This window comes from Oxyura jamaicensis, chromosome 20 (genome assembly GCF_011077185.1).
Source record: "Oxyura jamaicensis isolate SHBP4307 breed ruddy duck chromosome 20, BPBGC_Ojam_1.0, whole genome shotgun sequence".
Classification (NCBI taxonomy): Eukaryota; Metazoa; Chordata; class Aves; order Anseriformes; family Anatidae; genus Oxyura; species Oxyura jamaicensis.
In genome coordinates this window covers 1,263,791-1,284,556 of record NC_048912.1, presented here as the reverse complement: position 1 = coordinate 1,284,556, position 20,766 = coordinate 1,263,791, and the positions used below count along the sequence as shown (strand labels likewise).

Sequence of the window (20,766 nt, the reverse complement as noted above, 5' to 3'; positions counted from 1 at the left end):
ATGATCGATAAGTACCAGGGAATTCAGCAAAGAGAAAGACAGATTTTATAAAACTGTCTCAGTCAGAAGACAAGAGAGATAATCCTCATGGGCCTGCAGTACAAAGAGAAAGCAGCCCACAAGAACAAAGTCTGGACACATCACCACCACCACCACTGCAGTTCCCAGGTACACCCACCCACATTGTCACTGAAGTATTTGAGACACCAGGAACAAAGTGCTTCAGAGAATGAAACTGTGAAGCAGAAGTTAACATAATTCTAAAAACTGCAAAGCAGTTATCAGTTATAACTGAAGAATTCTGATTTCCACCCCCTCCCCCCCCCAAGGTTTATCCCTTTCCACTGTCAGTTGCATGTGGATCTTTCAAGCACAGCTCTAGCAACTGCACTTGTTAAAGACTGGCTTTTTTTTTTTTTCTCCATAGGTCCAGCAGAGACAGGTATTAGATTCCTACACTAGTATACTATATTCTTGAAGTCAGCTTGTGAAATGTGAAGACCAAGTAAGAAATAGAGAGAGATGGAATTATCCAAACTGTTGCCTTAGTACAGAAAAGGACAAAAGAAGTCTTCCAATAACACTAGTTAGGCATTTGTCAAACATGGAAGAAAAAAGATGAGGAACTCCATGGATTGTAGTTTTGAAAAAGATAAGAGAAGCTACATAGTCACTTCATTATAGTACATGATCCCTATTTCTAGATGAGGGAATTTCTTCAGGTTATCTTCATTAAGACATGATGTTTACAGGTATCATTATACTTCTTCTCCACAAAGAAATACGTAAGATGGAGCTGTAAGGAGGCTCCTTTGGCCTGAAAGAAAATAAATTTATGTTCTTTTCTGCTTCCCCTCTCTGCTGCTGCTGTTAAAAGTAAAAATAAATAAGTAAAAAAGGAAAAGAAAAGGAAGAGATCAGCAAGATACTTACACAATGAACCAGTTGAGGTCCGTCCTCTTTTTGACCTTTCTTGATTAGCTCTTTCAGAAGCCAAAGAAGCTCTGGTTTGAATATGTCTTTTTACCGGGCTCTGCTGTGATTCTGCGGCTTTCTCCACTCCATGAAAGTATTTCATATGATAATGCAATAACTTCGCTTTGCGGAAGGATTTTGAACAGTCCACAAACTTGCATTTAAACTTGTGATCTTGATCAACAGTTGCATTTTTTTTTGGTGCAAGAAAATCTGCTCTCCTAAAAGGTTTTGTTACTGTAAGAACAAAATAGATAAATTGCCCCATGCATTTGCTATATTTATCAAACGGCTTCCAAAATTAAAAAAAAAAAAAGGGCATGCATTCAAAACGTGTTAGCTATGAAATGCTAAAAATAAAACTTTAATGTTGTATCTGCCGTTAAGATCAATAGCTTTTAAGGGAAAACTCTGCCCTACTGTGCTCCTAAAAATCATTTGTCATAATGTTCATGTTTTTATGAATGACTTACTGTCTAGATATTTTGCTTCTATGAGTCCTTTGCCCAACAGCTAGTATCACTGTATGTAGTGCTACTCCAGATATAAGACAGAATTATAATCTTCAGTATTCTGACTAAAACATTCCGCACGTTTTATCAAGTATATTATTTACTTGTTTATAACTGTTCACATCTTCGGTGCAAGCACTTTTCAAGGAAAACACTTCTGCTCAACTACTTTCCTATCTTCTTTCTGGATGCCTTGCCTGACCAAAGTCTGATTACTTTCAACAACAATGGAACAATAAACAGTATGTCAGAACGACATTTTTCTAAATGTCTTCTAGAAGCTACAATTAAAAAAAGGCAAGTCTTCCAACTCGAAAGTTTTAAGCATTTGCTTAGAAAAGCATTACTTTACAACCAGGGTATACCTCAGTTTGACCTGTTAAGTTCTTGTTCCTTCTCCCAAGACTTTAGAAACTTACTATTTTTGCTATGAAATACATAAACGTTGTGAACTAACAGTAAATCAGACTACTGTCACTAGTCCCTGTGTATGATAAAACAGGAGAGGCAGCAAATTGGAAACAGGTACAAGAGATCTGGGCAATTATCCATCGGTAGCATACATACAGCATCAAATAAAAACCACCAACTAGAGAACAAAGTAATCGTATGAAAGGAGGTATAATTTTTACAGAAGTTTCCAAATATAAATTTTCCATTTGTTTTGCCAGTACTAAAACATTATTTCCATATTTATGAGTATTCTCAAACTCAGGGAGTTAAGGAAGAAGCATTTAAAGACAACACCCAGACCTAGCAACAGTGATACAACCCAAAAGTTTTCATTAACATGTTGCGTACCAAGATATTACATTAAAAGTAGCTGGAAAGAGAGCACAAAGGATCCAGAAACATTACAAACATGAACAAGAGCAGTTACAGCTTTTTACAAGCACACGTACACAGGAACTGATTGAATGGGAGAGTTATAGATAGCATCAACAGAATTTGGTACAAGAGCACAGATCGTTCAGAACTTTTTAGCATGTTGCAACAAAAAAGGTGAATTCTACTGAATTGTGTATTTAAAGGATATGTAAAAAGCACCCTAGAAAACTAACCGAAGTGCACTCAATTTAAATACTATGTCATGGGAAAAAAAAAACAAGTTGAAGTCATTCATGGAGGAAAAAGAAGGTACAGTACTATGAAGACTGGTATAGGTAGAAAGATTAAGAAACTCATATATGCACATGAGATTGATTAAAAGAAAGAAGAAAATGGTAGAAATGAAGAAGCTTTTAGGTGTTTGACAAGAATGGGAAAGAATTTTGGCACAGTTGTATTAAGAACATCCTGACAGGGAAATTGCTTCAAGCAATGAGGGTAGTAAGGTTGCAACAAACCTGGACAACTGATCACCCTAGCAGAATGACAAAGCTTGCCAATACCAAAATCTAAATAGACTGTGCACCATTAGAAGCTGCATTTTTAAGGAATAAAAATTATTTTGGGACTGATTAATGAAATGGCTGGTGGATTTAGTGAAAGCAGACAGGTTCTCTTGACTGTAAGGCTAAAAACCAGCATTCAGGACAATGAAAGATAACTTGCTTCAACTTAATTAGTATTAAGATGGGAAAACTTAACTACAGCAGGAAGGGACAAATGGGCCCAAAGATTTATTTAACAAGTATTATGAAGATGACAAGGGAAGCTGTTATACCATCATACAGCTGTCACGATGAGGCCCTGTCAGGAGCTCTGTACCCAAGCTTGGAGCACTTTCCTTCCATTGGGATGGACAAATTCTTGAGCAGACACAGGGAACAGCTTCTAAATGATCAGCTAAAAGTTAGAAGAGGAGCACAGGATCGTGTCAGCTGAAGTTTAGCAACAAGGAGGTAACAAAGACATGGGGTAGGGGGGAGGAAAGAAAAAAAAAAACTTACTGCAATGTGTGAAAGGAATCTATTCTGAGAAATGAAAACCACAGACGATCACACAAAGTTCAAAACAAAGCTTAAATTATTAGCATTGCCGTCACATTTGGGGGGCATCTTCCTTCTTTCTAAGACAATAGAATTCCCTGATGCCAGGAAACCACACAAAACCAAGGCACAGTTCTGCCACCCAGGAGAACCCTTAAGGAGGCTGTACTCCCAGCTAAGCATCAGCTGAAGTTTCTTCATCACACCAACAAATAAAGAGGGGTTCTTACACAATTTTTGCTCATTAAACATAGCACTAAAATTGGTTTCTATTGAAAGAAGGTCAGTTTTGCATTATTAGCATTAAATTTTCAGGCACTTGCCTATCCAGAGGGGGTTGGTGGGTAAGGCGAATGTATGTTTCCTCTGACTACAAAGAAATCTTAATGATAAGCCTCCCACCCGCTATTTCTTCTGTGCTTATAAACAGAGTTAAAAAATCTTTACCTGGTACTCAATTAAATACTACACTATTAATCACACAAACTCAAGATCAAACAAACAGTCTCTTCACTGCAGAGACAAAAACATCCTTTCAGCATTCAACTCAGCAGCCTACCTCACTTCTCAGTGCACTGTATTATCCAAAGGACACAAGCTTTAAGGGAAATTTAACAGTAAGTTTACTGTAAAGTGTCACCATGTAGAAGCTTAATTCCACAGAAGATTTCTCCCCACTACCTCCCCCCAAATTCCTTGTTTGAATTGACTCTTGATGGGATAGCAATGTGTGGCAGCAGCCCAGAATCTGGATTTAAGGTCTACTAGTCTTTGAGAATCTTCTGCAAGGCAGTGGTAAGCCATCCCAAAACGCCAGTGGTGCACTGAATAGTTAAGAGCTTTTTTCCCTCTCAGTTATAAGCTTGCCTTCACTGCAGTTTCTAGTCATTAGAATTGCTTTTTAAAGTGATGAGACTTCTAGTCTCTGTCTCCAGCTCTCCAAAGAAATATTAAGAGAAAAGGAAATTACTCCTTCACCTGCTGTTAAACTTAAGTTTCTTCCATCTGGTATTTTCATGATTCTTCAGTTTGTTACTGTTACCCTTCTCGAACTGCAGATGAAAATTTTATGTATTCTGTAGGTAACTGCACCAGTGATTCTGTGTTGTGATGAAAAAAAACTTGCCTCTGACTTTTCCATCTGTCATAAAAACGTGAAGTTGGCTTGTTAGGCCTACTGTTGTCGGTCAGTTCAGTGCAGTCAGCCTCAATCGCATGAACCACTTGGGAGTTCTTTTAGGAATACATCTAGTCCCACAACAGTTCAGATTTTAATTACAGCCTTACCCCTAGCCCAGCTGGCACTCCTTACACCATGCCTTGGACCTCTTTACACCACTGCTCTGACTTCCTCTTTAGCACTGCTTATTTCTTCTGAAACTTTCTGTTGTTCTCCTTCAGTTCAAGTGTTCCTGCTCACCATTTTAGCACTCGAACTATGCTTCTTCCTTAGTTTTCCCAAAGCCTGTCTTCCAAGACCTCAACTGTGAAACAAAGAGTACCTTGCCTGATTGCTCTTCTCACCTTACTTTAGGGAAGAACAGCATTAAGCACCTTCAGCGCATCCAGCAACCATTCAGCTACAGAAGGCAAATGCTGGGTGTAATAAAATACAGAGCATCAATAATCACAGTTCATTATGCATTCACAAAGTTCTGGTTTTTGAGCCTGAAACATTATTTGACATTGGAAGAACTACTTAAGACTATTTCATCTTACCATGTTCTCCCTGTGTCAGCACTGAATTCATAACAATAAAAATAGGGATGTCTACAATGCACAAAGAGCTTGGCAAGTGCCTGACATACTACTCAATATGCAAACCTCAATAGGCGTTCAGCGGGGCTAGTAGGTAGGTGAACTTAAACGTCTCAAAGTGCAAGTGAAGCCTTTAACATTGTTTCCAGATCACTGTGTCTAGCTGTAAGAAAGTTTAAGTTAACAAGGTTGATGGACTTCCATATACATTCCATCTTTATGTTCACAATGAAAGTTTTACACAACCTTGAAGGAATATGGGCCTACCTAGGTGAGCTGCAGGACATGCAGCTGCCCTCTCTAAGCAGATACAAATATTTGCTGCTTCTACATTAACTGAAACCTCATGCTAAAAGTGACAAAATTAGAAAAACACAAGGTGAGTACAAGGTAAATTGAATCCTTGGGATGCATGTCTATGCAAACAAAGTCATCTCAAGTTCTGAAAACACAAACACGATAGCAGATTTGTGGAAAAAAAAGGGAGCTCCCCTTTAAAGTCAAAGTCATTGTTGAGAGTAAAGCCACACCAACATGAAGTAGAGCTTCATGTATCTGAATTAATTAAATCTGAATTAATACTGGCTGTAACAATTTGCCAACAGCCTCACCCCGTTATTTGAAGCATGACTTGATTTAGCAAAAACCTAAATCACCAGTTGTAATCCCTAAACGCTAGGGGAGCCAAAAAACAGCAGAATGTTGTTTTGCTTTTTTTTAATCCTCTACTACATATAATTAACGTAATGAGGATTTTGATGAAAATTCCAAAAAAGGAAATTAAGTTTTGACCAAATGCCATATTGCCTTCTAGAACACAGTACCTTTTATAAGATAACGAGCATGTAAGCATTCCCAATTGCATCTGCTGTCACAGCTGACTGCAACTGCTGTAAGCTTTGAATCATCTACTGACCAGTAATTGAGCACTCTTAAATAGCACTTTTGCCCTTAAAAACTGCTGATATTAAGATGATATCAACCTTGTTCTTCTTGTACATTGTGCATGTTAAAACCAGTACTACTGGGGTCCATCACTCACCCGTGCCAAAACAAAACTAACACCACACACTGAAGAAAAGGAGGGTTATTAATTTTATATTTTGTAGTATTTTCCTACAAAAAGAGGATGAGTTCCCATCAAGTGATTAGAATTGAAGCCCACAGACAAAGTTAGTACTGGGTTACAAGGTTGCACTATTCTAAATAAAAGTTATCTTTCACCTTAACTCCTATACTTTTTTTTTTTTGTATGAGAACCCTGTACATAACAAATGCCTGTTTTTTTCCACCTGTATCAGTTGTTCTGACAGAACACTTCTCTTTCCAAACCCCAAAACTCTTGAATACACTCGCCAGTATGAGAACATAAACTGCCTGACATTCAATTATTAGTGTTTGGAGCACTACTGTTCCTTATCAGGCAGGTCATCTACAGTGGAGTATACAAACACGATGCCACAAGTAAGCACGAAATACAGGATAACAAAATTCTAATCTTTAACAACAGATCTACCCTGATAGGATCTACAGATTTTAAAACCACTGATTAACAAACCACTTACTCTAGTAACAGTTTTTAATGTTGGTTAAATATAGAAACCTATGATTTTTTTCTTTTATGACAACTTACAGTCTTTACTCAAAGGCACCCTAGACAATTCTCACTCCACATCCCTAAGAAGTTTCTCCAATAAAACTCTTGATTGGCACATCTGGGTGCCCACCCACACATCTGGCACTTCAAATGTTAAGCGACGTGGCTTTAATTAAATGAAACAAAACCCATGTTCAGAAACGTGGAGTTTCAGACACCGCCATCACTCCTGAACTTCAGGCAACAATTCAATGCGAGCACATGTTCTTGAGTGAGCTGGATTCAAGTTAGTTCAAGTACTTACAGAAGTGTGAATGTCAAGAGTGCAATACTGGAGACTCTGGGTACTGAAGCAAACTGAAAGTTGTTACCACAGCTTTACTCCTTGTATCCAATAAAGTTAGCTCAGAAGATGCCCACATCCCATGAACCACGTCAGTGTGAATTACACTGAAATTGTAATTGATATTCTCATCCATTTAAGACAAAGTGCTCAGTAATACAATACAAAACCAAAGGGAAAACCAAAGTAGTAACGGCACAAGATAGCCAAAGGGACCACAGTTTCTTGAATTCTCAATAGTTCAGTTGCACATCAGTATTATACTGGAGTCCTACCCCATTTATCTGGGGCCAGAGTTAAGCTCCCCAAAAGCAAAAACTAAGACTGAGAAGTATCACTACTTCTCAAATGTACAAATAAATTATTTTCCCCACCTTCTCCCCAACAAAACACAGCATCTCACCTCAACTTATAGTATGCAAGTTCAAGGGGAAATATATATTAAGATGACCATAAACTGCATCTGTGATTTCAAGCTGAACATAAGTATGAAAGTCAAACTAAAACACCAGTTTTTTTCCTTGAGTCCCTAAGTTTGTCAATCAATTCCTTAAAGTTTGTTCAAAGGGGAAGAGATTCCCCAATCAGCACCAAATACATACAGAATATTTTAATACAAAGTCTTAGTCTTTTTGTTCTTTCACATTTCCTAGACGTATTTTATTTGCTGTAACCTTACATACAGATGAATTACAGATCCCAAAAGTCTTTTTTTTTTTTTCAAGAAGCCATCCCTGAAAACAAGCATACAGCTACAACTAGAGCCCAGTTCATGTACACTAGTACAAATTTTAATACTACTTTGACTTTGTAGTTACTTGAAGCTAAGATACTGTGAAACTCCTTGAAAAGATACATGAGTACTGAAGTCAGGAAATACAAGCCCTTGCAAAAGGCAAACATTTTTAAACTAGTATTTGACCGCTAACCCCAAAGCTCTGTGATTACACATTATGGCACGAAGTAAAATGATCACGTCCAACACATACCAACTGAAAAGATGCTGAATATACCATAGTTAGAAAAAAGGTGTATGTATGTATCAGACTGTTTAAGAGAACAAAGATCAAAAGAGCTTTAAGACTTAAATATTACAAGACAACCCATGAACTACCCATGCACATGCAATTGTTATCAGTGGCAAACAGAGGGCATTTCATTTGTACAGTTTCAGCTGTACACATTTGTACAGGGTGGGTGAAACAGGATGTGCAAGCAGGAGAGGAAGTCTGGAAGAACAAACTGGGTGAAAGCTAGCACAGAGGTTGTTCTAGCAATGCTAGGCAACTCTAAATTCCTCTAAGTGCTCTGGTCCATTTAATTTAAAGCTTTCTTGATAGAGCGTAAACTACTGAATTTGTAGTTCAGGTTTCCCCAATTAGCTGCAGATAAGAACATTGAAGCTCCATGAAATAATCACAGGACACATTGTATTTGGGCTTAGTCTACTGCCTGTATAGGAACTTTCAATTTGAAAAAGAAAGTACACTTCTAAGATAAAATAATAGAATTTGCATATTGAGAAAGATTTAAGTGTTTGAACTGTTTCATATACATTTGCACTAAAAACTCTGAATATTCTAGGGTTTAAGTGTAACAAAGGCCAAAACATGACTGCATAGAATTGCACAACTGAGATTTCCCAACGTCAGTGCTCTGATATACCCACAGCACAGCAATAACAACCCAATCTTTCAACTATGACCTAACCCTGAATGACAAATACATCCTGAAAACAAGCATTGCTATTAATGTCACCGTTCACATGTTAGAAATATTACACCCAGTCATTTAAGAAGTATGATTTCTGCTTTTTGGAATATTCCTATCAACCTCCAAAGCTTTCACAAGAGATAAAAATTGAGTGCATAAGGAGTAAAATTAAACATTTTCCCCCCATGGCTAGCATTACACAAATGTATCATTTGTTAGTCACACTCAAAAGCATGAAGGACATGCCATTAGTTGACTTAAGAAAAGCATTAGTATTATAACACAAAATCAAAATTTGAACCTGTAGCAGAAGGTTCTTGAGTTCTGACAGCAGCAGAGGAAGACTCAGTGTCTTCAACTTTTTCTTCTTGCAAATTAGCATCTGTACTGAGTACTGTGCTATGTGATGTGTTTCCAGGAGATGCTTGTTCACTGAAACTTTGGTCAGATTCAACAGGAACATCTAACTGGACTAGAAGGAAGGGGAAAAAAAAAAAGTAAACTGAGTAAAATGCACACAAAAGCATATTTTGGAACAATGTGTGTTCATCATATTACAGTACAGAAACAACCACCCATGATCAGACTGCTGTTTTATTAACACAAAATTAAGCTTTTACAACACAACCACTTACATCTACCCTCTAAATTCAAAAGCTGCTTAAAAAAACAGACTACTAGGTCATTACAGAGAAATGGGATAGGTCTACTCATACCATTGTCAGAACTTTCCCTGAAAGAGAAAGGCAGTAAAGGACAAGATAGAAAAATGAAGTATTACTTCTAACCAGTCCAAGAATAAAAGCATCTTGGTTGGTGTTTTTATTGTTCAAGACGATTAAACTTTTAAGTTTAGCAATTAAATTACTTCTCCAATCAAAAGAATGTTAAAACTTCGTAATTACTTCACTTTTGCAAGCAAAACCTGCATCTCTTCAAAACTTTTCATGTAAGTGTTCTGTCAACCTGTGGAGCTCTCCCTCACAAGGCAGCCAAGGATCTGGAAAAGCACCCTACACACAAGGTAAGTGCTAGGGTTACTGATGGACAGGGAATCAGAAACAAAAACAACGAAGGCAGTAGAGATTAAAATAAGCTTTCCTTGAGTTTACTCTGCACTGCTACTCAAATCAGGTTTTAAATGCCGATTACGTGGTCTGCTGGTTATGCGAGTGTAAGCTAGTGCTTGCAACTAGAAGACTTCTATACCATAGAAATCCAGCGTATACTAGGAAACTGCTTACCCTTCTCAGGCTCCTTTGGGTTAGATATTGCATCTTTCAAAGGCTGAACTTCTGTTGAAGTTGTGACATGATCTGTGTTTAAAATCTCATGGCTAACACTGGATGAGAGTCTTGAAGACCGCCTCCTGATCTGATCTTTTTCATGGTTATCTGAAGAGTTCTTCAATTTTTCCTGAGCTAGAAAAGAGAAGTTTCATGGTGCTATGAAGGCATAGGATTACTGAACAGCTCAGTAGCCAACTCGGAAGTTCATTTCCCTCACAGTGAGGGTTTTGAATTGTTTTTAATGATTCTGTTTAACAGCAAAAACTAAATAGCCCTAGTGATTAGGCCTCTCCACAAAAGCTACAATGATATCAACAGTTATAAAAAAAAGAAGCGTGGAATCCAGGGAAAAGACTATTTTGTACATCTCTTAACATTTTCTTTTGTTAACAAATTTAAGATAACAATCACTATCTTACTGATAAAACATTACTTTAAAAAGCAACCATCCCACAAATATAAGTAATACCAGAAGTTAGATATGACAATTCAGACACAAGCAACTTTGATCCTAAAATAGTAACATACGTGCACTCAAGTTTTAATGCCTTCTGGTCCTAAGGAAGGGAAAGAGAGCCTTCTTCAGATCTTCATCTCTTTGTTTAGAAAATTACATCTTCTATAGTAATATTATTTCTCAACAACACATTCAAGTTCTTTAAGTGTCATTATATACAATATTGAAAGTAGAAGCTATCAGACTGCAATGATGTGAATTTTTAATCGAACATTAAAGTCTCTTTGCAAAGCAATTTGCTATAAATTCTTCATCTAGTAACTAAAAACATTCAAACGAAGTGTCCAAAGGCTACAAAGATGGTGAAGGGTCTGGAGGGCAAGACAGGAGGAATGGCTGAGGTCCCTTGCTTTGTTCAGCCCAGAGAAGAGGAGGCCAAGGGGAGGCCTCATGGCAGCCTGCAGCTTCCTCACAAAGGGTGTGGAGCACAGGTGCTGAGCTCTGTTCTTTGGGGACAGCAACAGGACCTGAGGGAACGGCATGGAGCTGGGACAGAGCTGGGGCAGGGGAGGGTCAGGCTGGGTGTTAGGAAAAGGTTCTCCTCCAAAAGGGTGGTAGGCACTGGGACAGGCTCCACTGGGCCTGCCGGAATTCAGGAAGTGTTTGGACAATGCTCTCAGCCATGCCATCTGATTTTTAGTGGTCCTGTGTGGTACCAGGACGAGGACTCAATGATCCTTGGGGGTCCCTTCCAACTTGAGATATTCTCTAATTCTATGATTCCATGAAAACAGTTTCTCCAGCTAGAGAAGGGCTTCTGTAACCTTTTAAGTATTAGAGCCAATATAACTATTACCTCCCTTACACCTGTGAAATTCATCAAGAATGACAGCTTGTGGTTTCTCTATCCAAACCAAACTTTCAAGACTTAGGAGCTAACTTCAGCATGATGATGCTACACACGAACAGCCAATTTAAGAGGAAATGCAGCACCTGTATTTCTATTTCAGATATCACAGTTAAAGATTAATACCACAGACTTTTTCTTCCTCCGCTTCAGCTTACATGTACCAATACTGCGAGAGTTCAAAACCAGAAAAAATACTCACGCAAGTTTCTTTCAACCCTAGGACGCTTTGAAGGTACTTCACCTCCTTTAGGTATTTTCCGACGTCTTAATTCCAAAGTTATTGGCTGCAGTGTCTGAGAACTTGGCTCTACATAGTGAGAGAACAAAAGTTGAGTAGATAGAAAGCTGGGAAACAAACAAATTCACAAGTCTAGCAACTTAAAATACTAGACCTACATAAATAGTTTCCCATGGCTTTAAGTCTACATACAAGCATTTAATCCTACTACAAACATATTTTATAACATAGATTTAGGCAAGTAATCTTCATAATCTCCAACCAAACCATTAGAACTCCAAATGTGAGCAACAAGTATGCTCTCAGCTGCCCTAAACCAAGCCTGAAGTTTTAAGAAAATTGAAAACTTCTAGATACTTAGGTTGTGGACAGAAGAACGAGATTGTTTTTCTTTTTTAAGTGAGTTTTCAAGGGTCTCTGATACATGGCATATACATTTAAGTTCAACTACATACCTGTTGGAGGTGTTATTGGAGGTCTTCCACGTTTTCGTTTAGTTTCTTTCACATTTTCCTGGGGACTCTTTACATTGTCATTCTCTGGCTTCTTCTCAATTTGCGTATCTACTGAATATTCCATATCATTCTCTGATATATTCTCTTTATCTTCTTTTCCATTCTTAGATGTATTCTTCTCTGAGACCTTGCCTTTTTCTGAGATAACTATCAGTTTTCCTTCTTTATCAGATTGCTTAACCCTTTTCTCAGTCTTTAATGTCTTTTCATTCTTGTCTTTCTTTGCATTACCTGTTGCTTTCCTCTGTTCTTTAAATTTCTCCTGCTTTTCAGGAGATGACGGAATTTCATTACCTCTTTCTTTAGGCTTAGCATTACCCACAATATTCTATAACAAAGAGGAAATATGAAAATTAATTGCTGCAGCCTGAAAGTCCTCCCCCCACCTTCGTATTTAGCAGACTTGCACTTTTTCCAACTTTTCAAAGAATAAAGGCATACATTCTGTTGTAACCCGGAGATTAAAAATTTTAAGGTACTTGAACTGTTCAAAGACCAACACAGCATGGACACGCTGCTTTAACAGGACAATATAACATATGCTGTTGAATTGTCAAAGGAATTAATCAGAGACTTTGTGTCTTGGTTCTTATATGCAGGTTAGGGCCAGTAATCAACTCCATTGTTGTACGCCAGCTTGAGCAGTGCTACTTAAACCTTACCTAGGACACTGAGGGAGGAGTGGGAGTCAAGAGCACAGGCAAGGACAAACACCTCAATCACCCGCATACAAGACCTGTCATCATCTTTTAACAAAAGTATCTCAAAATAAACCAGTATTTAGGTTGCCATCATCACTGCTACTGAAACGTGCTAGGTAGAGTCATCTAAAAAGCAACTGACATCACCAACTTCAACATCTGCATACTGTTAAATTCTACATGCTTGTTTTTAAAAATTTTTACTGATAACATTTAATTCATTCATTTGTACTCTTCATTTTTCCGTGACTGTGATACAGCAGCACAGACCCAGGAAGAATACCCCTGTATCAACAGTTCACTGTTATTGAACGTCCTTTGCATGCTGCAATTGGGTTTCATCCCAACACCACATGGTGGGGGGATACTGTTTTTTTCCCCCCCACCTCCTTCCAATGCTCCTGCTACAGGCTATGCCCAAACACTTCTGCTCTGATCAACAGAAGCCTTCTAATTTTGAGCCCTGATCAATAATGTATATCTGATCATATGTCAACACTGCCTTTAGTAACTAACTTCCCTCTTCATGTTACCTACTTGAAGCATTAGCAAGCAACCAGACTCCTTTCCAGCCACAGCACGGCAAGGCACAACAAAGCCAGGAAGAGAAGACTAGAAAAAACTTTGAAGGCTGATCAGAAGATTACAAAGGTTGAATACCACTTGGGAAAAAGAAAGTGGAACAGCTGATTTGAGTTATAAAAAAATCTGAGAATGCACTTAAGTCTCAGTAATTCCTTGTACAACAGTACAGCTTGCCTCTTCCCACCCCAATCTTCCTATCAGTATGTGGATTACATGAACTGGTGCCTTTTAAGATTGCCATTTCCAGACCACAGTCCTAAGAAACAATTCTGATGCAATAAAATGGTGAACATGCACATCTGCTCCACATTCTATGAGATGATTTCAATCATACTTGGCAGAGGTGATTAACAGTTTGGTTCTTTTTTGTGTGTTTTTGGCTTTTTTTTTTTTTAATGTGAAAACAAATTGCTGTGCATTTCAGAAGAACAGCTAGACAAAGAAAAAAATCTTTCATCACCTCACGAAGAAAAGGCACTGATGCCTGAGCACTGCTTTAACCAGGTATGAAAAAAAACTTCTTATATAGTTTCCTTGAATACCACAGATGTGGGAGAAGCTTCAATGGAAACCTCACATATCAGTTTAAAAACAAAAATCCAAAACCAAAAAACATACCACACCTCACACTCAAGAAATAACCCTCAGACATTAGGTTTCATTAGTTGTGTTACTCACAGAACCATCTGATGTGGATAAAATGAGGTACCACAATACAAACTGTCTTAAACTGTTCTTAAGCTTGCTGTGTTTATGGTTGTCTCTTGAATTAGCTCAGTTTTAATGAATTCTTAAAAGCTGTCTGTCCTTGCATAAATACTTATAACTTGCAGAGAGTGATAGTCATTATAGAAAAGGCGGCCAGTTTATGCTACTTCCTTCAGAAAACAGGTGGGCTTTTTTTGTTTGATTAAAAACAGTTAAGACATGAGTTCCTTGCATCTTCCTAGCTACGGCCTTTCCCTCTGTAGAACAAGACCACTCCATTCCACTGGCAGCATGCTGCTGCATTAGTGCTGTATCTGAATCCACACCTCACAGAACTTACATTCACAACTGAGTCCTGAGCTCTCTAGCAGATCAACTGTTTAAGGAACTTATTAGAGCTCTGTTTACACAATCAGAAGTAAATCTTCCTTTTATGCTTTGTTATGCTAAAGGACAGAATAAAATGTTCTAGTGTAACTTATCTCTCAAGTTAAAAGAAAGCTTCCCAGCCAGTGGTTAAAAGAAGCAAACTTATTCCTTGCAAAACCTATCTACAGCCACGTGGAAACACAAGAAACCACCTACAGGAGACAAGAGACAAAATATTTTGTCCTTTTTATGAAGAATCTCTCTTCAGATTGTTCATCAGCATGTATTTAAGGTTAAATATGGCAGAAATATTTCTCATGGCCATGAAGGTAATTCCCTTGTGAGTATGAGTCAATCCTGAATCAGGAATAATTATTAGCATTTGAAAGCCTAAAGAGCACTTTGTGGCAAGTCTGAAATAGTTTTTTCCCAGTCTGGCAGATATACAAATCTACAGACCAAGGAACAGAATCACAGAATTATGTAGGTTGGAAAAGACCTCTAAAATCATTAATCTAGCATTGCCAAGTCTACCACTAAACCATGTCCCTAAGCACCACATCTACACATCTTTCAAATACCATCAGGGATGGTGACTCAATGACATCCCTGGGGAGCCTGTTCCAATGCTTCACAACCCTTTCAATGAAGATGTTTTTCCTAATACCCAACACCTAAACCTCCCCTGGTGCAACTTAAGGCCATTTCCTTTCATCCTATTGCTTGTTGCCTGGGAGAACAGACCCTCATGTCGCCAAAGCAGCAGCATGCCTCTTTCACAGCAGTGACAGATTTAAATTCTGCTTATTAATAATTCATTATTGGAATCTGTACTTAGGGCTTGTGTTGAGGGAGAGATCCAATTTCTTTGTTCAAACTTGAGAGTCCCAAAAAAACAAAAGCGAAGGGCATGATTTAAAAACACAGGCTACAACCACACCACAGAAACGTGTGGCAGGATCACAAACTTAAAACCATTCCTTTAATATAGGTTATTCCAAGGCACGCACTTAAAAGTTTTAACCAAGTTAAACAGGATCAGAATTTGTCACCCTTTCCTACAAAGTATCCAAATGAAAACTGAACAGAAGCAACTTCTTTCTTCTCACCATGAGTAGGACAAGATTTTTAGAATAGCCCACTAATACTTTCCATCACTAGCTGAAGGTTGAACCCACAGAACAGAGCAGGTGAAGGGTTGGTAGAACAGCCAAACCTCAGAAGAAGAATGTGGTTAGGAAAAAAAAAAAATATTCTGAAAGCTGTGAATGAAAGACTACTCAACTTCCTTAAAGGTCCCAAGAAAATCAAGTAGTTACTCTGGGAATGAATAACCTCCCTTCACTTCATAGTTCCCATCCCTTGGGAAAGTATACATATCACAAAAATCATCTCAAACTGTGTGCCAGTATTCCACCACTAGTTTTAATATGTAAATTCTGAATATCCCAAGGATTTTTAGACAAATTTTTTTTACACCTCTGACTTTAGCTCAAGAAGCGTGTTCATGAGAACATGAGCCCAAGAGTTTGTAAAACATGCCATGAAGATTTGCATACCCTTTTCAGTTTAATGGATTCATTTCAAATGCACTGTATTTTAGCAATAGAGAAATTTCATTCATTTTATACTTCATTGTTCAAACCTAGTTACTTGCACCAGCCGTTTTAGAATGTTAGAATGAACACACTACTTACCTGATCTTTGGAAAAAGCTTTGACATGAATGTTTTTGACAGTCTGAACTACACCATCATAAAATTTCACAGTGTATGTACCTAAAATTTGGAAACAAAGCATATAGTTTTAAAGATCAGAAGTTACTTAACAGAGTATCTACTAACAGCTCAATAATGAAGCTATATACTTTTTTCTCCTTGATATTACAAGGTACAGTCAACAGAAAGAAAGCACAGCACAAGAACAAGTCCATACTAACTGATACTCAAAAAGAAGCATGACTGTGCTTTTAAGTCTGTTTGTAAAGAGTTTTTGCAGCTCTGACATCAGTTTTACTGCAATTATAAATTAATATATATTAATATATCATAAATAGATTATAAATTTAGGAAGAAACTTTCTCCAAATATATACTTAAAGCAATTACTGACCAGATAACCCATAAGGTTCTTTGTTCATAAAAAGGACAAAAGGCTACATCATTAAGAGTTGACGACAGATTAAGATATGTTATTTTTTTAAAAGTCCCAGTTGTTTTCTGTTTCTGTACTCTCTCCTCTCAACCAAAAAGGCACACAACTATAAATGTACTAGTAAAAAGCATGACAAAAACATAAGTGAGTCCTTACCATCTTTGTTAACTGACGTAACTTTGGCTGGATAGAAGCGACAGTCAGACCAGCAAGCCAACACCTGATCATTTATATGAAAACCCTACAAGACAGTATTTAAAAGTGTTTTCATCTTAGAAATACAGAAATATACACCTTTATTCAAACATCTGAACGATTAGCTTTCCAGTATTTAAAATAAGCCCTAAAGCTCATGCAGCAGACAATGAAGCAAGAGCACATCAGTTTCACATTCTCAAATGTCCTTTATTTTCTACTTACTGCACACCCTTCTTCATCGTGTAATCCTTCTTTTCTTAACTGTATTTTCTCTAAGGGACGCAAATAAGGACTGTCCCAACAAAACCATTCATCATATCTATGGTTCCAGCGTTTGAAATGGATAAGCACTTTTCCTTCTTCATAATCAATTTCTTCAATATGAGCTGGATACCTGGGCAGAACAGAGATTAAAATATTTCAGTTAAGAACGAAGATGTCCCATCTCTAACTACTCTACACTCTAACTACAGTGTAAACATTACACGCAGATTGCTTTCTGCATGATCAAAAGCAAAATAGATTAAGACTGCTTGATCAGGTGTGGTGGGCATCCATGTCACTGTACCTAACAATCTCAGAGATTCTACAACCTCAGTATTATTTGACTTACTACTTGTATAATCAGTAAAGATGCTACAGATGACTTGGAGCTCAGTACAGAATGAGTCCCAGAAATGAACAACATCAAAGCAAGCACTGGTTACAGGAAGAGAAGACAACTGAGGAGTTTCTAGTCTGGGATGAAAAAACCTAGCTACAGATCAGTAAGTCAAAAGAGCTTTCCCCATACCTAGAAATTTTACGTGTACACAAAATTGATAGATTCAGCTCCCTCTTAACAACATCTGAAGGTCAATACAGTAACTTCTCCCAGAGATATCCATCAACATGTGTCATAAATTGCCTCTTCAGATTAACTGTAGAAGTCTAATGTAGACAGTAAACCCAATTTAAAGTTAAAATTAAAGTTAAATTCCATCTTCAAAGCTCTTGGTATACTGAAAACACAGGAACCAGCAAGAGAGCACACACAGTGATTCCTAATCAGGAAGACCTCAATCTATGCATTTCTTTAATTGCATTGGTAATTTGCAACTTAAGTATATATTTCAGAATCACAGCACGTTTCACTATCCCAACCGAAGATAACATCCCAAATTTGAAATTTTCCCTCTGCAGTAATAGCACCAGGAGAAAACCTTAACTTGTCAGTGTTTTTTCTTCCAGATAACTGAAAACAAGACCCCACTGAATTCTGGAACAAAGGCCTAAAGGAAAAAACAACAATAACAACAAAGTATTCTTTACCTAATAAATCACACTTACAGATCACACTTCAGAAGACAGAACAAGGGCTGCACCAGAGACTTGCATGACAGCCACAACCTAAGGCCCTGAATAACACCACATACCTCACCTCAAGCTTTGCCATTAGTTCATTTCCTGTATGTTACAGAACACATGCAGCAAAGGCTACGGAGGAGAAAGAAATTTGGATAGGAGATACTTATGGCAGGGATATCTTTACTCCTTCCTTCCTAGGAAGTAACTTCCTTTTTTGGGTGATGGCCGAGAGATGTCACATTTACAAAATCACAGAATCATTTAGGTTGGAAGAGATCTCCAAGATCACTGAGGCCAACCTATGACCTAACACTAACAAGTCCTCCACTAAACCATATCCCTAAGCTCTACATCTAAACGTCTTTTAAAGACCTCCAGGGATGGTGACTCCACCACTTCCCTGGGCAGCCCATTCCAATGCCTAACAACCCGTTCAGTAAAGAAGTTTTTCCTAATATCCAACCTAAACCTCCCCTGGCGCAACTTTAGCCCATTCCCCTTTGTCCTGCCACCAGGCACGTGGGAGAATAGACCAACCCCCACCTCGCTACAGCCTCCTTACAGGTACCTGTAGAGAGCAATAAGGTTGCCCCTGAGCCTCCTCTTCTCCTAACTAAACAACCCCAGCTCCCTCAGCCGCTCCTCGTAGGACTTGTTCTCCAGACCCCCCACCAGCCTTGTTGCCCTCCTCTGGGCTCACTCGAGCACCTCCATGTCCTTCTTGTAGCGAGGGGCCCAAAACTGAACGCAGAGACTGATTTGAGTATTTACCCAACAACCTGTGACAAACAAGCTGCAATCAGACAACTTCCTACGATTTATCAGGAGATTACAACAAACAAATGGCCTTCCAGCTCAATTCAAAAGGAACCGTGAGTTTGTATTTTTCAAGGCCTTATGCCTCATGAGCTAGCTAAACAGCAAGTAAGGGAAAACCTCCAAGAAGCACAAACTATGGGATTAAGTTTTGATAAGAAGCAACAATCAAAATCTCAAAACAGCGTAACTCATCAGACAGGAATTTGCAGTGACTGGCAACTTCAGACTACAACTGTCAGAGCATAGCAAACAACATGAAAATAAGTTTCTTGTACAGACAAGCGTAAACCCCTCCCTTTTCTTTGTAGGAATATTTGGAAATTCAAAATCACATCGCTGACTGAAGTACTTCCCCTCTCTCAGTATTGGAATAATTTGTATCCCTTTCCTTTCCTATATACTTAATTGCAAGTGCTGTAACACCCCTTTTTTTCTTGGAGCTAGGAAGGAATGAGCTTACTGTAGTCAAGACAACACTAAGAACAGAAACATCTAGGAGGACAACAGCTACGAGCTTCCATCCTTGCAGTAGTGGAACAAAATTCTGACTGCATGAACAATTAAACAATCTTTACCGTAACAGGACAGTACAATTATCCAAGCAAGAGTTATCTTGATCTCAATATTTGAAAACCTCAACTAGAATCAAAAGTTTCTTCATAACCATTTTATTTGCACAGCAAATGAAAGAACTGGAAAGAGGTGTTATTAAAGTATGGTAATACAAGAGGTATCACTGCTCGCTACAGGAGGCATCCAGAGCAGTGTCATCCCTTTTCTGTTAAGAAACCAGATCTGGGGCTAACCAACAGTGATGATCCAGTTCAAAAAGTGTCAAGAACCCAATTCAGCAGGGACAGCATGTGCACCTGAGTCATCACAGCTGGCCTCTTTAGGACCCTCTAGCCTCAGGATTGCAATACCGGAGCAGTCCCACTACTCCATCCTCCAAACCCCAGCACTGTGTACTGAGAGAACATTGTGCGTGCATGAAGGCACCATCTGATGGACAGAGCTCTTCCCCTTTAGTGCCTTAAGGTTAGCAGACATCGTCAGAGGTCCTTCATAACAGCTCTGATGTATCAGACAAGCACCAAAAGTACTCACTGGAGTTCAAGCCTAGAAGGTTACCCAGACAACCAACATCAGGGATTTAAGCACACATTCAATACATTATGATCATTAAGACACACCAAAGCAGCCTTTGATATGCGATCTAAGTGACACAACACTCACTTTGCAGCCTGGCACGGAGCAGCTGTTACACTGACTCCCCTGCTGGCATGTGTAAACTTTTTCTATTCAATAGGACTGGGAGGCTGGCATCACATCCAAACACCGTGGAAGTCCTGAACTAGCATTCCAGGGCAAGAGTTGCTGCCATGAAAGGCAGGTAAATGAGGCTCTGATATGAAACACTTTCCAAAGCACTACTGCAATTTGAGAAGCAATACCGGCCCACTAATTGACTATTGTGTTTGGCATTGAGCACAGAAATCAAAAGGCAGCCCTCTGTTCAAAGGGGAGGCTTCTGCCTATGTTTAAGTACCAAGATAGCAACAAAACAAAAAGCTTGGACCTCTGAAGATCTAGAAGTAGGAGAGAAAGCATCTGGAAACAGAAAATTTTATGTCCACATAAAAGAAGTG

At 38.5% G+C, this 20,766-nt stretch overlaps 1 protein-coding gene across 6 annotated transcripts in view; it reads right to left on the bottom strand.

Moving 5' to 3' along the window:
* The window catches only part of PHF20 (PHD finger protein 20), a 96,431-nt gene that overhangs the window by 56,284 nt on the left and 19,381 nt on the right, over positions 1 to 20,766 (bottom strand). For all 6 annotated transcript variants that reach the window (XM_035343981.1, XM_035343979.1, XM_035343978.1 and 3 more), the window contains 8 exons: positions 17,174 to 17,345; positions 16,910 to 16,994; positions 16,299 to 16,378; positions 12,179 to 12,566; positions 11,685 to 11,792; positions 10,074 to 10,250; positions 9,131 to 9,301; positions 934 to 1,212 (listed from right to left, as the gene is read on the bottom strand). In XM_035343981.1, the coding sequence (XP_035199872.1) occupies positions 934 to 1,212; positions 9,131 to 9,301; positions 10,074 to 10,250; positions 11,685 to 11,792; positions 12,179 to 12,566; positions 16,299 to 16,378; positions 16,910 to 16,994; positions 17,174 to 17,345 (1,460 nt within the window). The remainder of the gene's footprint in view (positions 1 to 933; positions 1,213 to 9,130; positions 9,302 to 10,073; positions 10,251 to 11,684; positions 11,793 to 12,178; positions 12,567 to 16,298; positions 16,379 to 16,909; positions 16,995 to 17,173; positions 17,346 to 20,766) is intronic.